The 22,383-nt window shown below is 43.1% G+C and overlaps 1 protein-coding gene across 1 annotated transcript in view; it reads right to left on the bottom strand.

Moving 5' to 3' along the window:
- The window catches only part of LOC310819523 (NT-3 growth factor receptor-like), a 91,525-nt gene extending 71,157 nt beyond the window's left edge, over positions 1-20,368 (bottom strand). The window contains exons 1-3 of the mRNA XM_083690825.1: positions 20,279-20,368; positions 5,155-5,229; positions 2,404-2,475 (exon numbers count right to left, since the gene is read on the bottom strand). Coding sequence (XP_083546951.1) covers positions 2,404-2,475; positions 5,155-5,183 — 101 coding nt within the window. The 5' untranslated portion in view covers positions 5,184-5,229; positions 20,279-20,368. The remainder of the gene's footprint in view (positions 1-2,403; positions 2,476-5,154; positions 5,230-20,278) is intronic.
- Positions 20,369-22,383: the final 2,015 nt, after the last annotated feature.

Below are 22,383 nucleotides of genomic sequence, written 5' to 3'. Positions count from 1 at the left end.
CACGAGGACACACAGGACGCACATTAAAGGGAGTACAGGTGCCAGACCTCTCAGCATCAAAAACACCATGTCTGGTTGGAACAAATGAGTCGAAAGCCCAGGACTTAGTTTTTTGTTTTTTTTGTTGGTCTTTTTGTTCTTGGAATCAATTTCCATACTGTAGGTTCTTTGAACAAGCCGTTTATGAATGCATGACACCAGAGTGGAGCTGGATGGCGTGGGAGCTTGGTTTCAGTACACCCCTGGACTTCTGAAACCCAGGAAGAGAGAAAGGGATCAGAGAGACACAGCATAAAAGGAAACAGCAGTAGTGGAGCATGTTTTTTCATAAACAGAACGAGTTTTGGTCTTAATTATGCCTGCCTATGGATTTCCAATATAGGCTATAATACTGTAGATTGATCGACTGTTGAAAGACTGTTGTTAACTCAAATCAATAATTCGTCAATGAAATAAAGATCTGTCTTCATTCCAAAGTAATTATTGTATAGCTGTTTGTCCCGTGAGGACATGGGGAACCGATTACATTTATCGGAAGTATTGGAATTTATTATTCATCTCAATAGAGTGTGTTCCAAGCGACACGTTATTATAGAAAACACAATATGACCACCTGTGCCACCTTATCATACGAGGACTCTCTGAATACCAACTACCAAACGAATAGCTAACTGATATCTCCAAACACTATCATACGAGACGTGACGACAGATTTGTTCCCTTGGTTCTCTGTCCCCTCCAGACTGGAACCCGGAATCGGAACATTCCCTTCTTACATGTTCTGATTCCACAACCAAGGCTCTAGAATCTCCACCCCCTCATTCAATCCCATGGTCCCGAAGAAGACATACGCCGTCATCATCTCTGTCACTGAACACCCATCCCCATTTTTAATGAGCCCACAATTAGCATGTCCATCTGCTCCATGTGTGACTCAAGTGAAAGCAGCCCTTTAATGACTTTTATCCCATTCATTACATGTTGATGAGCTCCTCCAACCAGTCTCACTGGTGAGAGAGTGGTGCCGCCCACTCCTCGTAGAGGCGCTGGCATACCCTCACCGAGCTCTTTATTAGGAACACCAAACTAGTACTGGGTAGGGCCTCCCTTTGCTCTTTATTAGGAACACCATACTAGTACTGGGTAGGGCCTCCCTTTACTCTTTATTAGGAACACCAAACTAGTACTGGGTAGGGCCTCCCTTTGCTCTTTATTAGGAACACCAAACTAGTACTGGGTAGGGCCTCCCTTTGCCTGCCTATGGATTTCCAATAGAGGCTATAATACTGTAGATTGATCACACACGTGTACAGCACACACACGCATAAATGCACGCACACGCTAACAAACGGCCAAACAAACAAAGCAACCCTCCTCAGCTCACCTCCTCAGCTCACCTCCTCAGCTCACCTCCTCAGCTCACATCCTCAGCTCACATCCCTCCTCAGGTGGGGATCGATCCAGCGACCTACCGATTGCTGGTCATATTGCTTCACTAACCTCTAGGCTACCTGCCGCCCCCGTACCTGACACACACATACACACACACACACACATACACACAGCTTCTCTCTCATGCACAGACAGACACTCAGACATACTGTATGTTGACACACACACACACACACACACACACACACACACACACACAGACACACAGCTTCTCTCTCATGCACAGACAGAGACACACACACACACACACACACACACACACACACAAAACCTCTCTCTCTCATGCACAGACAGACACTCAGACATACTGCATGTTGACACACGTCCCTGCGCACACGCACGACTTTCAGTTTAGTCATCCTCAGTGAAGAAGAGACCAGACTCCATATCAGGGCCTGATGGACAGGTGAGATTGCACACAGGGTCTGTTCAGGTAACAGTCAGTGATTCAGTCCCTCTCGATGTTTACTCGCAGAAAATTGGAGAATAACAGCCTGTCATACTGCAGCGCATCATCTTTTGTTAAAGAAATTACCTCTCTCTCTTTTTCCATCTCCCTGCTACGCTGGCTCACACAAATTGTACACTGGCCTCATTCAGCTCAAATTGAAACTGCACTTTCAACATGTTACTTTGCTTGAGCGGCAAAATACAGGAGGCAGGTCGGGAGGGATACAATTATCCATGGCAACTAATAATTCACCCAATGATGTGGTAAAAGGGATAATCACTACCTCTAATTTTCCATTGTGTTGCGTATCTTCAGACACTTGAAGTGTCAAACCGCTACGGATCCACCTAATAGCAGTGCAGGTGACAGATAATAAGCCGTGGGCAACGTGAGAGAGTCCGGACATGACGGGACGGGACGGGGAGGAGGGGGGGGCAGGGGGGGGGGGGGTCTCTCTACGGTTAAACATGACATGGGTGCCACCACAAGCATTTACTCACATGTAGCGTAGATGAGGGTTCTGGGCAAACGCTCGTGCCTGGATCGACCGCAGATTGCAGTTCATGATTGTTCTGAAAGAGAGATCAACACACAGAGATTAGACATCACACCCAAAAGCGGTTTTGACCAAACACACATAAATAACATCAAATTAAATGGTACCTTTATGTTTTCTCATCTGAGCCTTAGCTTAATCCATGGTCCTAGGTAGGAAGTGTTACATATTGAATTGGAAATGCCCTGATTAGTATGGTGGTAGTAGGAGTGCTAAGCTACGGTAATGCTATCTACTCTCATCATCGTGGTACGTCAAGCATGCCACCACTCATACTCACTAGTCCTGTATGATTACAGGAGACAGTATTGGAAGAAAGTGATTTCCAACACAGCCTCCTGATGACATCATCAGGAGGCGCCATAAAACAGCGTGCGGCTATCCTTCAGCTGTGCCAATTATCTTTAAGGCTCTGATCGCATCTCTACAGAGGTCTCTGTCGTTTCATTAGCCAATGCAATGTAAGAACTGATTACAGATAATGCGCTCTCTGTCTGTGTGATTAAATGGTTATCATCCAGGGGACAGCCCACACAATGACAGTGGTGATCAACCGCACTGCGTTACACCGTACAGAGGTCTGGCTCTTTGTCAAACAACTGTGTGGTTAAACGGGATTCCAATGGCGCTGTTATAATTTGCGACCGCCTATAGTATCGACTCCTGTAACCATGGTGACGAGATTGAGCAACGGAAAGGCTAAAAGGTCTCACGTGGTATAGCAACATAGGAGACTAAGTCCTTGGTATTAAGTTGAATAACGACATAAAGTGTTTCTGAACACTGAAGGGTCAGGGAGAGAGGGGAGATGGCTGCCAGCTAGCCCCCCACCCGTCCCCCCCCCAACCCCCCTCAGACTACAGCCACAGAGAGAGCATTAACACGGGCGGCCACGGCCACATCACACGTCCCCACGCTTGTTTATATTCAAATGACGCCCGCTCCGCTCAGCAGGTCGCAGGAGGAGAGATAGGGGGGCGAGATTGGTCGTGGACATGTGAGGCCACGCTGTGCCGACCTTCCGCGGCCCCTGCCATCGCCACGGAAACCCAGGAGTGGTCTCTGTCTCCAGGCGCGGGGGGGGGAGTGTCCCGATGCGAGGCAGCAGGTGAGAGGAGATGGTAATGAGAAAAATGCTAATTTGGCGTCGGGGATATTTCTCTTGGCCCCCCTGACGAGAGATCAAGGAGAGAGGAAGAGGCCAGTTCTGTCTTCGGGGCGCGGGGAGAGAAAAAAAAAAAAATGCTGAGACGAGAGCCCCTAATTCAATTTTCCCCGCTTCTTTTTAGCATTATTTGATCAGTGCCAAAGCAAAGCGAGGGGGGATGTTCTGCCTGTGTAGGACTGGCTGAGAATTAAAAGCCTGTTTAAAGACCAGCTCGTGTCGGGATCAGTAGCACACACCCCTCTCTGCTTTCTCTACACCCTTCTACCAGGCTAACGCCTTGTCATCTCCTGAGAGAATTAACTCCGGGATTCTGTCACGTTAGGATAAAATACCGGTCATTAAATCGTGATGTCTTGTGCTTGTGATGCAACACTCGTGCACTAATTCTCCTCTTGAAATCCCCCACCGCCGTTCTCCCTGTGGTAGTGAGAGGGATGGGGCTCCGGCTCCCTGCAGCAGCAGAAGTCAGCATGATGGTAAACAAAGATAAGGAACAAAGCAGGTTACAGTGGTGCCTGGTTCACGGGGGCGCTGCACCACCACAGTGAGTACAGTGGTGCCTGGTTCACGGGGGCTGCACCACCACAGTGAGTACAGTGGTGCCTGGTTCACGGGGGCTGCACCACCACAGTGAGTACAGTGGTGCCTGGTTCACGGGGGCGCTGCACCACCACAGTGAGTACAGTGGTGCCTGGTTCACGGGGGCTGCACCACCACAGTGAGTACAATGCAGTGAAGTGCGTTTAGTGAAATATGCGGGTCGTTCTACAGAAAACAAAATTTCAATCAAGAAATCGAGAAAATGTTTTACTACTGTATAAAGGGCGATATGACAGGTCTGGAACCTGTGCTTTGCCAAATGTGGCATAACTTTTTAAAATAGTGTTGCATTTGCTTATAAATTACCGTTGGGGCATCTACTGTATGTGGGCCAGTTTGTTTGAACCTTAAAAGATGTAATTTATATGCCAAATATATTTTTGTCAGTAGTAACGTTTCATCCTTTATTATGCAACAGATATCCATTCAAAAATAAACATGTTAAAATCCAGAACATCCTAATGTGTATAGATTTGACAATGGAACCTGTTCGGTTGTGACGTTTTTTGAAACCACAATAACATTTTCTGACTTTATCTGTAGAATTCTTAAAAATTATGATTTAGATTTCCTATCAAAACAAATCAAGATGTTGTATTGGTTTGCTATGGATTTAAATATTGAATTGCTAAAAACACATTCAATTGCTTTATTTTTCAATATGAATTTTAGGAACCATGTCTGGGGACACACAGCTCACAATAGAAAGTGATATAAAAGCACTGATTGTCTATTACATTCGTAAATCAATATGCTGTTTATTGACTTGGGCCAAATCAGAACAAACTATTTAATTTCATATTAAAAAATCTGGACATTTACCTCCTTTAAATATGTGTTTATTGTCCGGGAACGCAATTTCTGTAGAATGACCCATATAATTATGTAAGTATACATCCCCAGGAGTGCCCTAGCATCAACACTCACAGCCTCTGTAGCCCAGTATACAGCTCCATATCCACGTCTTTCAGAGTCTGCAGTCCCGTCCAATTCTCTATGTGTCTGCATCAAGGGGAAAAGAGAATAATAAATTAGTCATTTGTATTCATCTGTGGAAGAAAAGAGAGACAGACAGGGGGAAATAAACAGCATGGTATTGCTTATTTTTTTTAAGAGGTATGTTGCAAAGTCGCAGCCTGTGTGCTTTCAAAGTTTCGGAACCCCATATTCATTTAAATTGCAATTATTTTTACAGTTCCGACAGTGCATACTCTGTTGGCTTCTGATGGATTTAATTGCCCAGGAGAAGGCCTCTGGAGCTTAAAGAAATCGTGGGACATAATACAAAAATATGCAGACAACTTTACTTACACAGTGGCTATAGGACTCCCACAGCGGGGTATATAATTCAATTGTCATGGGACATCAACATGAAAGGCCTTGCCTCCAACTGTGTGCATATGCCTGCAAATTAGCTTCAAGGTAAGAGAGTATTTGTGAATGATTAGTGTATTATGGCACTGAAATAGCTTTGGGGTAACTTAGAGTTGTTTCCACTGGCTTAATGATACTCAATTGAGGACTGCCATGATGACTGCTTCATTTCGGAAAAAGGAACGAAAAATATGATTGAAAAGCCAAACATGTAATGGGCTTAGCTTCTCTCTATTCAGCAACACATTCATCCCCCAAATATCATATGTCAAATCAATCTCTTTAACCCATGTCAAAACACTGAGTAATTTACATTCACCAAATGTCAGGCCGTACGTCCCGGGCTGATTGTCTATTCAGAAGGAATCTGTTATCTGCCAAGTAAAACCAACAGATCCCGGACAGATGTGAGAGGGGTTCCAATGAGGCGGTCTCAGAGGCTCTGTTGAAAGAAGATCACCCCAAGCTTGAGTAAATAACTACACAAGCCCCGGGGTGTGTGATGTTCCCATAGACATGCACCACCAATGCTAGGCTAACAGGCTACCTCAGCGCACGCGCACACACACACACACACACACACACACACACACACACACACACACGAAGTCCAACGCTACAACATTCGGATCAACGTTATTGAAGACAGTTGATCCTGAGAGAATGATGAACCCAGATCGCCCAGCGGAGCAGTAAATGTGATTCGTCAGGAGGAGCGGGCCGGGTTTTCCCTCGCAGTCCTTTGCTTTCACGCGACATCGGTGGGCTCTTGATTTCCCAGAAGAGGACGACAGAGGGTTGGCTGGCTGGCTACAGCGCTGTAGTTACCACAGCCCACTGCCCACACAAGAAACCAGGCCCTCATATCGGGGGCTCTTCCACGGGATACAGAGAAAAGATCTATGCGCATGTTTATGCACATAACATGATATGGTTCAAAGCACACGACTGTATTCATAGAACAATCTGGGCCCCGTTTCGACAGAAGCGAAGCAACATTGTGGAAGCGCTGCGCTGATACAGCCCACTGTGTCCCTTTGCCAACGGCGCTGTTTTCTTGTGTTTTCTCTTCCTTTATTCTTAATGCCCTTCGAGGACACACGCGGAGTACATGATCAAATCAACATGATTCCAGACGAAAATAGTAGAGATTACCAAGGGGAAAGAGTAAAAAAAAACATACAAAAACATACTGTAGCTTCACTGATCGATGACGGATGAAGACATGGGAAGTAAATGAGACCGATGAGTCCTCTTTGGGAAACGTGATGTGATGTAATATCCGAGATAAAGAAGAAAGAAAGGAAAACACGGTGGGATTCATGGAAAAGACTGTGAATTATTGTCTCCACTTAAGTCTCCACGGAGGAATACATTTGATACAAGGCAATGCTGCACCAGTAAATCAGTTTTAAAATCTTGTCAAGAGACTCTCTACACAAACGTCGAAGGCCTCCAAATTGTTTTTCCGTAATCTCCTCAGATTCTCTCTATTGTTTCCAATACTGTTGTCTCTCCGTGATTTACGACTTTGTTACGATGATCTACAATACTCTTACTTCTGGCCTTAATGAAAATGTTTAATAAAATAGAATGTCTCTGGACTTGCCGGGCATTGATCTACATCCTCCCTTCCCTTTCTGTTTTCTCAGCTTGGGAACACTACAATGCTCCTCAATACACAGTACAGGCATTAAAGAGTTGAGAGATGTCATCATGCTGTTGACCTTCCCACCATGCTGGAGATTAATTCCACCAACCAGTGTATCAAACCAGTCTCAGTGTGTCAAAGGATGTGTGTCAATAAGAGCATATTGTTAAAGGAACTATAAAGGTACAGTAGAAATAATCCAGATTGAAATACCATCCTAACATCAAGCAGGCAACCCAATTAAACTTTTAATCTTCCATCTTTGTGAATGTTAACTAATTGGATATTAGTACATATAGCACAGGCAGAGATGTATGAAAAGGGCATTGAGTAACCAGTCACGATGGAAGCGGTAGGGATACAGAGGAGGCTGGCGGAGGTAGAAATCTACCGTTTGTGCTGGAACTAGACATCTACCAAAGCAATCATGAGGTGCATTAAGCATTCAGAAACTGTAAATTGGAATCAAGTGTTACACTGATGCCTCCATTTTCTCTCGCCATCACCTTCTAAGACTACAGCAACAACGCAGTTGTTGTCATGGCCTCTATGCAAATGCAATCACAGTCAGGTGCAAGGGCTTCCTTTCTAATGCATGAGCCTATGAAATTATACCTGTTTTCCATCTGTTGCTGGTGTCAGGTTTAGAAAATGGTCTCCAACACTCGCGTCAATATACAAATTCACTGTTCAAATGTGTCTGTTCAAATGTGAATGGGAAGAGTCTAATCTGGTTTATTGTGCGGTGAAATTCAAACACGCTACGTGATTTCAGGCAGCTGCTAAGGAGAGAGGTCTCAAGGTCTCATTTCAGGATTATTAGTAAGTTGACAGCAGGTCACAAGTGACACAGAGCTTAGGACTCAAGGTGCGGAAATAGATGTTTATACTGTATGGTTGATTTCCTGGAAATGGATTAAGACTAATCCATGAGTGAAAAGCATCTTCGGTGGAGATCTTCCATTGAAAATGCCATACAGTATGAACATGTATTTCAGCACATTGAGTCCTCAGCTCCGTGTCACTGGTGACCTGCTGTCAAATGTTACTCATAGTCATTAAATGAGCCGCGACACCTCTCTCCTAGCAACCACATTCAATCACATAGCATGTTGAATTCACAGCACAACAAACCGGATTAGAGTCTTCTCATTCAAAATTGAACAGGCGTGTAGCATGCATGTAAAACTCACGAGTGTAAATCTACATCGACCCTGACATGTTATGGGTGCAAAACTGTCTCATGAACATTGACAAATTATTTCTGCTCTTAAATTATTACTCCTCTGCCCAAAGCAAGAAAATCCAAGTTATTGCGTGTCAAGGTGCTTTTATAGAAATTCCACAGACAAAGAAGACCTAATACACATTAAACTAATCCCAATTTTAGAAACGTATGAAATATTGGCCATGGTGAATCGTGACAATTCGTCTCAATTGCAATAACAGCAGACACCGTGAGGAGAAGAATATGATATCGATATGAAAGTGACGCACACAATTTACCAAATTACTGCTACATTAAAAATGATTCCTGCCTCAGAAAACGATAGATTCAGCACTTAAAGATAATGCCCAAATTCACAAGCGCTCTCAAGGCTGGAAAAAAATGAAGCCACACAGAAAGAGAGAGAAAGACATTCAGAACAAAAGGACTTAGAATCAATACCAGGAGAAATGAAAAATGCAAGTGAATGAAATTTCAATTGATTGAGCTCACTGCAGGTCTCACTGAGACCTCTCCTCCCGGGGACTGATGGACCAATTGACTAATTGACCAACTGGTCAATGGAGCAATTTACTTGCCAAATTGTTGGTAATTGTTCGCTGGGCTTTTCCTACAGCCTTGAGCACTGCTCATACTCTATCCAATCAACAGTACTGTCCTCTCTAATACACTCTCCTACGGTTTGAAACAGAACACTGTAGAGGCTACATCACCTCAGAGCTGTAAATCTAGACTACATCACCTCAGAGCTGTAAATCTAGACTACATCACCTCAGAGCTGTAAATCTAGACTACACCTAGGCATGTCTAAATCTAGACTACACCTAGGCATGTCTAAATCTAGATGTTTGTGTTCAGTTTGAACAAATAAAGCACCAGAGCACTCTATTATACTACGACTCCAATTAAAATGCACTGCACAGCTCCCTCTGCTTATGGCAGGAAGGCAAATACTGTTTTTATCACTAACCACTTTTTTTTTATGGATATTGGAACGTGACATTAATGTGGCTCTGCCCAGTTCCAGCTTTATTAGGCTGAATGCTCTGTCGTAGGCCTCTATTGTACTCCAAGGGCAGCACATACTATTTTCTGGAGTCCAGCAATGCCTACTGAGAATTCTACGTCGACAATGGAGGAGGGAATCCACTCAGCCTCGCATTCCCTCCGCCCGACGAACGGTGCTTCGAGATTTGGTGATGAAGCAACACATCATCGAAGAGCATCTCCTAATGTAGCAGAGCCAGCGTCCCCAGGCCGGCTTGTGTGTTCCATATCAGTGCTCTACAGATTGGGCTGGCGGTGTAACTACCTCAGCCTCGGAGCGTCGCCCTCGGAGCCAGACCCATCCAATCGAGAGCAGAAATTTGGCAGGGCCAAACGTAGATGCAGCGGTGCATGGTCTGAAATGTATCTACACTCTGCACATGACTAAGCACTCATTTCTGCCCAAAATGAAATGACTATAATTAGCCGAACATTTGCCAACATAGCCATCCGACTATGATCCCCGGGTCCTTCTGCTGGGGCTCTTAACATACTTCTTACTCCACGACAGAGATTAGAGGAATATCAAGCATGCCGGTCTTACTAGTTTACCTCAGACAACCCCAGACAACCGCAAAATACCACAAATAGCTACAGTACACCACTCCATCATACAATCCAATTCTCACTAATCAGAAAACAACCACCCAACTCTCAGTCAAGCCAGCTGAGGCGAGGCCAACGCCAGGATCAAAAAATCAAGCCTATTCTGCTGTGAAGCCACGCTCCTACAGTACGCCCAGGTCGGGATGCGTTCACGGTTGTGTTTCTGTGTGTTGTGCTGATGAGTACGACAGCCAGCCTATTTGGCAGTGCCAAAATGAGCACCTCTGACAGTAGGTTTCAGCCATGCGCTCATGTTGTGAACAAGGCTTTTAATTTTATTTCGCGTCACGTCGCGTTCTCTTAATCATATTAGGCACGCTGCCTCTGAATAGGCTACTCTGGAGCCTGCCTGCATGGGCTTTTCCACAGGCGTTCAAGTCTAGAGATGTCCTTTGTAATTACCCCAATTTTGCTTTATTGCAATAATAAAAACAAACAAGGAGTGTTGTTGTTGTTGTTGTTGTTTTCTTGCCACGGAGCAATAAATGATGGCAACATGCAAAGTTGTAAACATTACATCTGGTGTTGCTCAACATAGTCAGGCTGTAAGAAACCATTCATATTCTTAATATATCAAGACCGAGACTTTAAATATTCTAGGTTCCATAAGGCGAAGGTTTTTTTTTTCATTTATAAACAAAAATGACAGGTTTCTTTAAACGTGTAAATTAACTGTCCCAGAAACCTTGACATTTGTCAAGCTGCCATTATTGCTTTAAGGGTTCATCGACCATGGTAACGCAATTGGATGATTAAGGGCTAATTTTGAGAATCATGACCAAAACAAAAATATAACAAGATTAATCATGTTTACTGTTTTCGTCAGCATTTTTATACCATCTCCCCTTCAAACCCCGTCCTGCATAGTGCAGTACATTTTAATTAAATAAGTGATCATATCGTTCTGGAATTCTGCCAGGAGTGGCATACAGCATGCAAATCTGAGAAACCTTTAACACGCGATATAAAAGATGTTTAAAAAACCTCCCATCTGGTCGGACTAATAATGATTGAACTAATATGGATGCTGGTCTTGTCTTACAGATACACTTCCCTTTCAACAAGCCTATCCCAAAGTGTCCCCACTCGCTACGATTCTATACGTTCAATCTTGAAGTAATTACATCATGAGGTTTTGTAGGTACAGTGCACACTTTGACATTTGACTATGGATTAATTTTTCCATACACTACAGTATACTGAACTCAATTAAAACTTTGATTGACAGTCCATACAGTCACCTGGAGAAGGATGATAATCCATGGGTTTATTATAGGTGTGAGTGAAAACCCTGTATTTACCCTTCAGGTATCTTGATGATAACATACAGTACTTCTGAATGACTTTGGGGAGGTGGGATATATACAGTATGAGCAATTATCACAATGCTCTGTGCTGATCGGATTCAGATGTACTCTGTAGTTTTGCTCCTTAGGAATGCAAATGGAAAACCTCGTTAAAACACATTTCAATCATCACCCCATAGCGGTACTCTGTGTTTCCTGGCTGGTCTGCTAACGCACACAGCCTCATGATCCAACCGCTCGTACTGAAGGCTGTGAATCTGGTTTGTTAACAACTTAACGTCTACACATGCCATACCACGCTTGTAATGTCTTTGCTTTGAAACGCAGGGGACGGAAGGAACACTCAGTTCCACTGTGGGAAACACAATTCTCAAGAGGGATTGAGCTATCTGTCGAGCTTACAGTATCTCCACATTCTGGGAAATAAGAACGCGCGCCTGTCGTCTGGCATTGAGAATTCTGAGAATAGGAGGAAGATGAGACTTTTCGGACCATATTATAACAGGTACTGTGGCGGCAGCCAAGTCCATTTGAGAAGTACACTTTTACTGGGTGGAAAATGCACAGGTGAAATATGTGTTATTATGAGGTGAAATGAGGTGGATTAATTTCAGACGACAATACGAATATTTGCTGAGATGTCTGGGTTGAGATTTGTGCAACAGCTGCAGGAGCTCATCCTCACCTTCCAGATGCTAAAGTGGCACGAAGCACACCTTCAAAGCCAGCAGACCACAATGGGATCACGCAATTTCTCACTTAGATTCTCCCCCTTCCAAAAGCAGTGCCATCAGTGGAAGAGACTCTGAGAGAGCATTAAATGTTCGGAGCACGTACAGTTTTTCATGTTTCTAGTCTCCCCCCCAATTTCAGGATATGATAAATTTGAGGCTGAGAGGCATTTCTCCTGGAGAATTCAATTAGGTAAAAAAGAGATATTACAGAGCTGATCTGAGAGCTCCTCAGTAATGAACTCTCCTCCGTTTCTATAGTGATTAGATTGATTCGATGCCCAGGGAGTGAGGTTCATATTTCTTAAAATTCACACACTCAAAGGGCCCTGGCTGCACCATTGTAGGGGGGAGTGAGTTCTGGTGCTTCAAACTTCTGGAGTTATTTTGACATGTGAGTGGAGGTTCAGGCTCAGAACCAAGCTGGCATGCGCTGACATTTAAGGCAGCTGCCAAAGTGTTTGAATAACCTTTAAGTAAGTTATGATCTTTTAAACCTGGCAGAGTAAATAGGGCCTTGGGCACCTCCAGCGATCTATACTCTCACCAAGTGTAATTACCTAAATTCTCAATTATCATTCACATCTAGATCTGGCCGATCTGATGTCCTCCCTCTATTTGGTGAGGATACTCCAGACGTACTCCACCAACGATTCCCATTGTACCCTCTTCAGCTTGGGTCAAAATGTTGAGAGTAAATCTCAAGGATGTACCTAATTGCGCAGATATAAATAGAATAATTCACTTTAATAGCATGTGATTAAAATCTCCATTGCCAGATTACTAGACAAAGGCACGGGAGTCATTAGTATGTGAAGGGGAAATTACCATGGTTAAAATGTATTTAACTTTTAAGACCTTTAAAAAGTAATATTGATCAAATCAGCAAGCATATCAAATCAATTCCATAAGGTGGAGCAGCTGTAATTATTTGGGATATGGTAACATTACAGAGCTCTTTCAATTACCATACCAATTATATGTTAATTAAAATGTTATATCCTAATGAATTTATGATGAATGAACACAAAACATCTATCAATTGTTTGTTTTCTGTACCCATTTTTGTGTTTCAGCTCCACAAAACCTTGCTGAACTGAAAACGATAGCCACACAGATTTGACTAGATCATAATTAATTCATTAGCAGATGATAATGTTTGTTTACAGAAAAGTTCAGAAGACTCAAGTTCAGAAAGCCTTGAAAAAAAAGTTGTGTGTAAATAACATGAATTAAAAGCTATACTGCTCAAACTAGGGAAAAAGCTGGAACTCGGGGGAAAATATTGAACACAGAACACACAGTAACAGCAATATACAGTAAGAATGGTCAAGTCACATGTATAATTCATAGATTACCATGACGACAGAGTTCTGCGGCACTGAAAATAGTGTTTTGAGGCTTTGTGGTACAGTATGTATCAGACTCCTCCTCTCTACAGCTGTACATAGTTCCTCCCAGTGTATCTGAGGGAAGTGAAGAAACTCTCCATAAAACAAATACAAAACGACAAAGAGAACGTTTAAAGAACAACTAAATTAGTATATAACCGCATGTTACTCCGATGCTAATCACAGGAATAATAGTAGCTAAATACAACATGTGATGCAGTGTAATTATATTACAATGCGCTGAGTGTGGATATACTCCTATGCTGTTTTGGAAACCCCCCCATTGTCTGAACATATTGACAGTGTTGTTTTCATCTGGACAAGCAGAATCCACACATCAGGGAAATCAAAGCGAAAGGTTAAACAGAATCTTGTGTGCATCACTCCAGCACCTGAGGAATCAGCTGTAATGAAAGGAAACTAACAAATTAGCATATTAATGTCGACTGAGGAATATGACAGAACGCATTTACACCTGCAGGAAGTGGAACAGGGCTTGTGTTTTCAATTTGTTTGGGGTTTTGCAATATTCATCTAGATGTCAAAATAACAGATGTTTATTTCAGTGAGAACACTAACGCGGAGAGTTTGTTGAAAGAGAGGGTGTTCTGTTTTGGCAAAAACAGTTAGCTTACGGAAATGCGCACTCCTAGGCTTATATTCCAAGACCTTCCACATCCTACTTGAATATTATCTCCTCGGCAGACGGCATGAGAGACAGACATTAGCATTACCTAGGGGAGGGAGATCAAAGGCATTTTGTCCACGTATTGAAGGTGTTCAATATTTCACAAAGGAGAAGGTTTTCTTGAAACAGGGACTGCAGGTGCAGTGTGTGTGTGTGTGTGTGTGTGTGTGTGTGTGTGTGTGTGTGTGTGTGTGTGTGTGTGTGTGTGTGAGTGAGTGTGTGTGTGCGTGTGTATGTGTGTGTGCGTGTGGGTGTGGGTGTGTAGGTGTGTAGGTGTGTGTGTGTGTGTGCGTGTGCGTGTGCGTAGGTGTGCGTGCGTGCGTGTGCGTGTGTGTGTGTGTGTGTGTGTGTGTGTGTGTGTGTGTGAGAGCATAAGTGCTCTCTGCTATGGTGTCCTTTCATCACTCTCCCAATGCACTTATGGTTAAATTGCAGCAATAAAAACTCACTGAAGGTTACATCTCCATAATCCTGTTTCCCAGGGCTGATCAATAGACCTCTCCTCTCCACATGTTGTCAAACACAAGCAGAAATGGGACAGGAAGTGGAATATGGAGCTTTATGGGTAGTAGCCTTGAATAGGATTATCAGATTATTTTCAAAATTGCACTCAGTGTTTTTGTATTTGTTTTCTGGCCGAGACAAACAATACTGTCAACAATACTGTCAACAATACTGTCTATTCTCATCCAATAGTAATCTGTCTACCAACTGAGAGAGGGGGACAGATTAGAAGTTTACCATGTTTTTACTGTACACTATTTGTCTCTCTCTCTGTCTCTCTCTCTTTTCTTCTTCCCTCCCTCTCTTTCTTCTTCCCTCTCTCTCTCTACACACACACACACACACACACAAAACAACTATTCATCAAATTGAGCATCTCTAAGCTGTTGCTAACGCAAACAATCATGGAAGGATTTATCGCTGGGATGGGGCCCATCTTCCCATCACTCACGTTCAACACAACAATGTCAGTTGGCAGTTGGTTCTCCTCAGAGCCACAGGGCCTCCAAGACAATGACAGTTATGAGCATGTCATAACTAAATACAGGGTGTGTCGACGCCATAAGACACATATCTCAAGGTAAGTTTATGGCAAGAACTACGGTATGTTTTGTATTCATAACAATACCTTATTTGACAGGTAGAGCGACCTGTTGAGAAATGAGAAGACGGAATCATTTATTGTATCGAAGGCAGACAGCTGTCAAGGTGTTGCCACCACACACGCATGACTGGAAAAGCAGAGTTTCAATCTAAACCTGGTCAAACCTAAAGACAATCTGGATCAGTGTATGCGTGGGGGTATTGTCAAGGCATTCAACTGACAGCTTGCACAAACTTCTTAGTAGACAATGAGTATGTTCACATCTACCTCAATTGTTTCGAAAACATTCAGAACTCTCAAACTCAAAGCAGACATGCTGTGGGTTCAGTGGGGTTATGAAAATTATTGTTGAATTCAGTTGAACAGTCTGTCAGGCACATAATGTGGTGATGTAGTGGAGTTTATGTCAATACAACATGGAACACATATAGAAATCAGAGAACATCTACTGAATCAATAAAAGCAGCCGCTATGATGCTCCGTGCCAATATCTCACAACCGAGAAAAAATGACTTCTGTTTCCGCCCCCCCGAGATGGTTTATGTGTCCTTAGTGACCTGGCCATTGATTATGTTAGCAGTCAAATCTAAAAACCCAGGTCACTTCCATTAGTTCACCATGTTCCTCTACCACCGCACGCCTGCTCCAGAAACCACTACTCACTACAGTACATCAATACACACACACACACACACACACACACACACACACACACACACACACACACACACACACACACACACACACAGCCTCAAACTAATCACACTGGTTCTTTACTGCTTCACAGAAGGCAGAGGGAGAAAGAAAATATTTGCTGCTGTCACAGTAATGCACTGCCCTGCTTTTTAACAAACAAATCTATAGCGCAGACATTAGCGAGTGAACGTGATGTCAATCTAGCCTAAGGCGATACAAAAAGAGGAGGACATTATTCACATTATTGGAAATAATAACGCAGCGTAGCTTCATAGTGTGTGTGTTCACACATGTGATCATACAAGCACAATGACAGGCATCATCATCAAGGTCAGCCTGGAGGCTCTGACATGAACAATGGTCGGCATAACAGATAAATAAAATGTATTTTATAACATTTTATAACAATAACATTTCATTTGGCCTGGATGTGAACAACATCATTCTCCTCTTAAACGAACACACTCCCGTATGCCCATTTAACTCAGGTATTGTCCTTTATTCACTGTTTAATTCAAGACCCCTGAACCTCCCTTGAATAATAATATAACTACAAAGATGGGTAGCCTAGGTAACAGTTGGATAATGTAATTGATCAGCAGACACTCGCAGTGAGCCGCCAGAAACACTGTTGAACTTTACAGAGATTTAGTGAGCATCCGTTTATTTGAGTGATTCCAAACCCACATTCTTTACTGACACTGAGTATTGTGACTCATTTTAATGACTAATACATGATGATTGATGCTTTCAATTCACAAAAAACATGAATACTAATTGTCGTTCCACAGTATGCCGAAGGGAAAGATGAGGCCGGGTGTCTGTCATGTTTGTGCTGCTGAGGGGAAGGGTACAGGGAGGGTAAGGGGGGGGTACAGGGGGGGTACAGGGAGGGTACAGGGAGGGTGTCATTGATTCCCACTCCTCAGGTCACCTCCACAGCCTGAGGGGGCTAGGAGGTTATCTCACAGGAAATTAGAGGTGGCAGAGAGGTTTCTAACCATCTAAACGGAAACCTTATACAGTGAATTGGCTATTTGTTACTCTGCAGAGTGAATGTAATGATTAATGGATGTTGTGACCGCACAGGATCAACACGGACTGTGCCAACAGATCATTCAATTACAGTAGAACAGTAGTTAATATTTGAAGCAGGTCAGTCCACAGGAAAAGCCCTGATATACAAATAATGCAACCTTTTTTTCAACGCTGCTTTCCACATGGTAGACTGTTGCCGAATATAACGACACACAACCTACTCAGTGTAATGGTGACCTCCTTTAAAAATGTCCATTACGACTTAGAATCAACATACATTACCATTTCCACTAAGGATTCCTTATATGGGCAATTCTAGTCAGGCCTATAAACAGTGTAGCCTTCAGGCAGTTTTTCTCACCCCTGGCTCCTCCGTCTCAATGCATCTTTTGATTGTTAAGAGGAATGTGGCTCATTAGTATTCGTCTTTACAGGCGGACGAGAGGCAGCTCTGCAGATGTGGGGGTGTGTGGGAGAAGCCGGGTCAGTCACATGGGCAGGCCTTTTCATTGCGTCGATCTCTGCAGCCAGAGAGCCAAACGCACCCCTCCTAATTCTGAGATGGCGACTCTGACCTACTTACCACAAAGACAGCCTCATGCAAACTTGATGATATGCTTATAACAGAGGGACCTACAGTACAAGAGTTAAGCTACACTGACAAGTGCAGTGGCAGAAAAAGCCCCCTCTACGTGCCTGAGACAAATATGGCTCATGTATAACTAATATATCCATTTTAAAACGATCTCAACTTAATTGCACACAAGGACTCGAAGTGAAATGTGCAGTTTAAAGGGGCATTTGGCTATGACGGGTTACATGTCTGTCCCTGGATGTTCTTATTCATACAGTATGTGCTCAGTTGTGCATGCGGATGGCATAAGGGCAGTTATGAGGAGAATCTGATAGCTGTGGTGGGAGCATGAACCGAGGGTTTAATAGGAACCACAACAACGGCGTGTTTGCATCAACACACTGATATTCAATACAACAGTTGCTATGTCAAGGAACCTGTAGAACAAATGGTTTATTTTTTGACCGCCTTCAGTGTGAGAGAAAACAACATCTCCTTGATCATTGCCCTATCAAAAACAACTGTGTATACCCACGGACCTTGTTACAACATCTGACAAGATGCTTTTTTTAAGACCTTAACTTTGAAGTAGGCAACTTTGAGAAATTGATTTTCCCCCTGTGCTCCCAAGTGTTTGAGAGATTCCCATTGTAATTGATGCCAGAATAATGGGTTTAGCTTGGCACACACAACGACGAACCGTGCGTTTCACTCTGTGAAAAGAAAAGGGCCAAAACTTTGCTACCGAGAGATGAAAAAGAAAAGCAGAGATTCTGATTGAATTCATCAAAAACCTACACCTGCAGTCTCACACTTAGAGGGCTTCAGCTGAATGGAAAATACTTCCAGCATCGCTCTCTGTGCCGTTTTCATTGCAAAAAGCCTTATCTTTATCCACTTCACACAGAGATGGGTTAGTGTTATGAATTTCTAAACATTGTGGAAAAGGAAAGCTATTATCCGAAAATAGCCTACATTTGTAATGTAGACTGGAGCAAGTCTCTCTCTGGTTTTAAGGATGAGGTAGTGCCCCATGTTCTTCCCACTCTCTCAATTTCCCTCAAGATTAATTAAATAATAGCCTTCATGCTTCCAATACCTCAGTTCAAGGGCGGGGAGAAATGTATGCATCTAAGCAGAGAGAGAGAGGGGGGGGAGAGAGAGAGAGAGAGAGAGAGAGAGAGAGAGAGAGAGAGAGCAATCGAGAGAGAGAGAGACTAATCCAGTTGTTCAGAGAACCCGGTGCAGACTGCCCTAATGCGGGGCCGTTCCGCTGTCTCAGTAGGAGCTGTCCAGCCGACATGGTGCTGACAAGCAACACGCTCTCTTCCTGCGCGAACTGCAGGTGCCAACACGACATCAATGGACTGAGGCAGCGGCCACACAAACAGCTCGGATTGCGGGCAATGATGTGCTGTGTTTAGGCCATTAGTTAGCACAATTAGTCTTGGGTCAATTACGTTCGAGTCATCGCATGATTTTACGCATTTCGCAAATACTGACTTCATTCGACATTTTTAAGTATAAGAAACTACCAGGGTACCCTCTAGTGGCACAGCCAAGCTGTAAGTGGAACCACACATGCACTTGCCGACTGCCTCTTAAAATGGAGATTGGGTAGCATGGGGTACCCAACCGTCGGGAAGATCAGTCTTTGATTTGCACCATAAAAAAATCAATAGGTTAGACTTTCAGTGAAGCACGCACCATTTAGAGGCTTTTGCTTATCCCAAATCAACTGCAGTCCTATCAACCCCCATTAACTTCAGTCATTCTTTCGAACATAAGAGCCTTTATGAGACTTTTGATGAAAAAGGAATTTGATGTTGCCGAGGATCAATGCCAGTGATTTCTGCTCAAACGCGTCACATTTTGAAGTAAACGGGGATAGAGGGAGAGAGAGAGAGAGAGAGAGAGAGAGAGAGAGAGAGAGAGAGAGAGAGAGAGAGAAAGAGAGAGAAAGGAGGAGGAGGAGGAGGAGGAGGAGGAGGAGGAGGAGGAGGAGGAGGAGGATAGTGATGCAGAGCGAAAATGCACTTCTGGAAAGGAAAGCCTTCGAGAGAAACGCGCGTCATCAGTGCTCTGTTCTATTTAAAACAGCCTATTCTTTTCTAAGACTAGACTACTCCCTCGATAAATGCAAGCAAGATAAATATTAACCAACCTCTATCTTTCATTAAGACCCTTCTTCATCTAGTTTTTTTGTTATGTCTTATTATTTATTTGAAAGAAAATGTCATTTTAAAATAGCCTTATCTAATCCAACCTCTCCACAGTGGCACAAAGTTGTCCTGTCATTGGTCACGTCCAGGTACGAAAATAGATGCATAGTGTTTTATAAAATCACGCTAATTGCTTATTCCTTTAGCGACTGTGATGGCTTTGCCCTAAAATTGTGTATACGGGTGAAAGTGATGTGGGATACTAGATTATATCATTTAATCGAATTAATTAAAAACATGATATTGCGGGTATCTTACGAGGAGGAAGTAGTGGGGTCCTAACTTGAATTACTCGCAGCATTCAGAGCAACTAAGGGCATCAAGATGTAGGGATGTCAGATATAAGATGGGGGATAAGATACAGCAACATACAATTTTCCTTATACTTACATGGATGAAATATTCTTGAATAACTCTGCTATGTCGATACTGCTACCATTGCTGTCTTGAGCAAGCAAGGGGAAGAATTTCCCATTGTCGGACTTATTGCAATAGATCTCGGTCGGCGAACAGCTGCAGGTTGGCGGGCAGTCCAGCATGGAGCTCAAATAGTCCTGGAAAATGCTCAACAGAAACAAAACCCTCCACCAGCAAATACGGGTCGAATAACACCATAGATCCATGACTCGATCCAAAAAGGTTTGACGACGTCCTCGTTTGTACTGGAGAATATGTGTGTATTTGTGTGTGTGTGTGTGTGTGTGTGTATGTGTGTATGTGTGTGTATGTGTGTGTGTGTGTGTGTGTGTGTGTGTGTGTGTGTGTGTGTGTGTGTTAGTTGTGAGTCAGTGAGGATGCTGTTTGTATGTGACCGCGCGGGTGCGTGACCGTGCGTGTGAAGGTATGACTGCTGAATGCTCTAGTGTCCTTGTGTTTCAAAGACCCGAAGAGAAAATAAAAATAAAAAAGAAATGTCGCGTTAAAGACATATAAGCGTAAATTTCTGAGGCTCAGTTCTTTTTCTCACTTTCAACTGCATTGTATAGAGTCCACTGCCGTGTCCACAGGATTCCAAGTTGATGTCGTCTCGCCGTGGAGGACTGGGGCGACTGGCACTCCGCAGGAAAATGAGCAAACGAGAAGTTGGTCCTGAGCAGCAAGTCCCTCCTACTGGGAAGAATCATATCTGACACCTGCTAAATCTGGAGATAATCAATTTGTGATCATTTGCGTCATCTCATAGCCTATGTAGTATATGAAATTGCAAGGTCCTTCGAAAATATATCGAGAATAAATGTATTGCCCGACGTTGTTATAACAACTCACTGACTACAGGCCGACGTCTGTAGCGATGGTTGAAGTTCGACCGTATAAGGTCTCATCGCGGTTCACCGTTAATCCACTACTCATTCGGTATATTTCCGCTACACGTCTATCATCAACAGAATGAGTGAATGTGTGCACGGTAAGCCATTTGCAATGAACCGGTTAAATAAATATCGAAGCACGATATCTAAATAGCATTATCAATTTAAAATGATACATTTAATTTCTCACAGGCTATAACAAAAGACAGTTTTGCCTCTGAAAACAAATTGAGTTGTTTATTAAGTGTAAATTCAATGTTGAATATCACATTGAAGAAGCTATATATCCTACTACTATTGCACTGTTGATTTGTTGGTTATTGTTGACTGTTGTTGACCGAGTCTGAGCAAGATTTCAAAGCATTTCACTATGTCAATTCGGCTTTACGATTTAGCCTATGTGTGAATAAAGTCTCTTATCGTCAATTATAAATGCAACGAGAGAGACACTGGAGGGAAAACAGATTTCACGCTTTCAAACATGTTTACCTTTTGTGCATTTGATGGGAGTTAATTCTATGACAATACGACTTACAGCGTCCGTGTTTCCGTCTATTCCACTGGGAATGATACAATATGAAGATGATAAAAGACGAATTAACATAAAAATTATAGCTGTCAGAGTTTCCTTCGAGACAGAGTATAAGTCTGATAACAACAACCACCTGTCATGGTGGAAAGTTCAGTTTGTTATAACAGAAAGAGAAGAACTAAACAAAGATCGAGATCCTTCCAGCCCATTCTTTTCAAGCGCCATTCAAAGCCCCCTGAAATGTGATTGGTTCCTCAGATGGAGTTCTATTTTATCTCTCACTTTGAGATAGTCCCATTAATCAACTTTGAAAAACTCAAAAAAAAAATAAAAAAAAATAAAAAAAAGATCTTATCAGGCACATCTCAGACTTCCATCTGATAAGAATGAGACAGGGGCGCCAATCTGGGGTCCTTTTAACTTGTTTCAGCTATCAGTGGCTTCAAAATCTCCTGGGTTTGCTGTCCATCTTCACTTACCATTTCAAACACCCTGTCATCTGGATGTCTGCCACCTACTGTATAGTGAACACCTGTCTCTCTGGGAATGCAAAGTGATGGCTACACCATTTTTCCCCGCCTTTAAGTCTACCGTCTAACTGTCTCTCAAGCGCTAGCAATTATTTCCTTTTCTGTGATGGACTGCGTGAAATCTGT

The sequence above is a fragment of the Argentina silus genome (assembly GCF_951799395.1).
Source record: "Argentina silus genome assembly, chromosome: 19".
Classification (NCBI taxonomy): domain Eukaryota; kingdom Metazoa; phylum Chordata; class Actinopteri; order Argentiniformes; family Argentinidae; genus Argentina; species Argentina silus.
The sequence above is the reverse complement of the archived record's forward strand: the minus strand, read 5'-3'. Positions and strand labels throughout refer to the sequence as shown.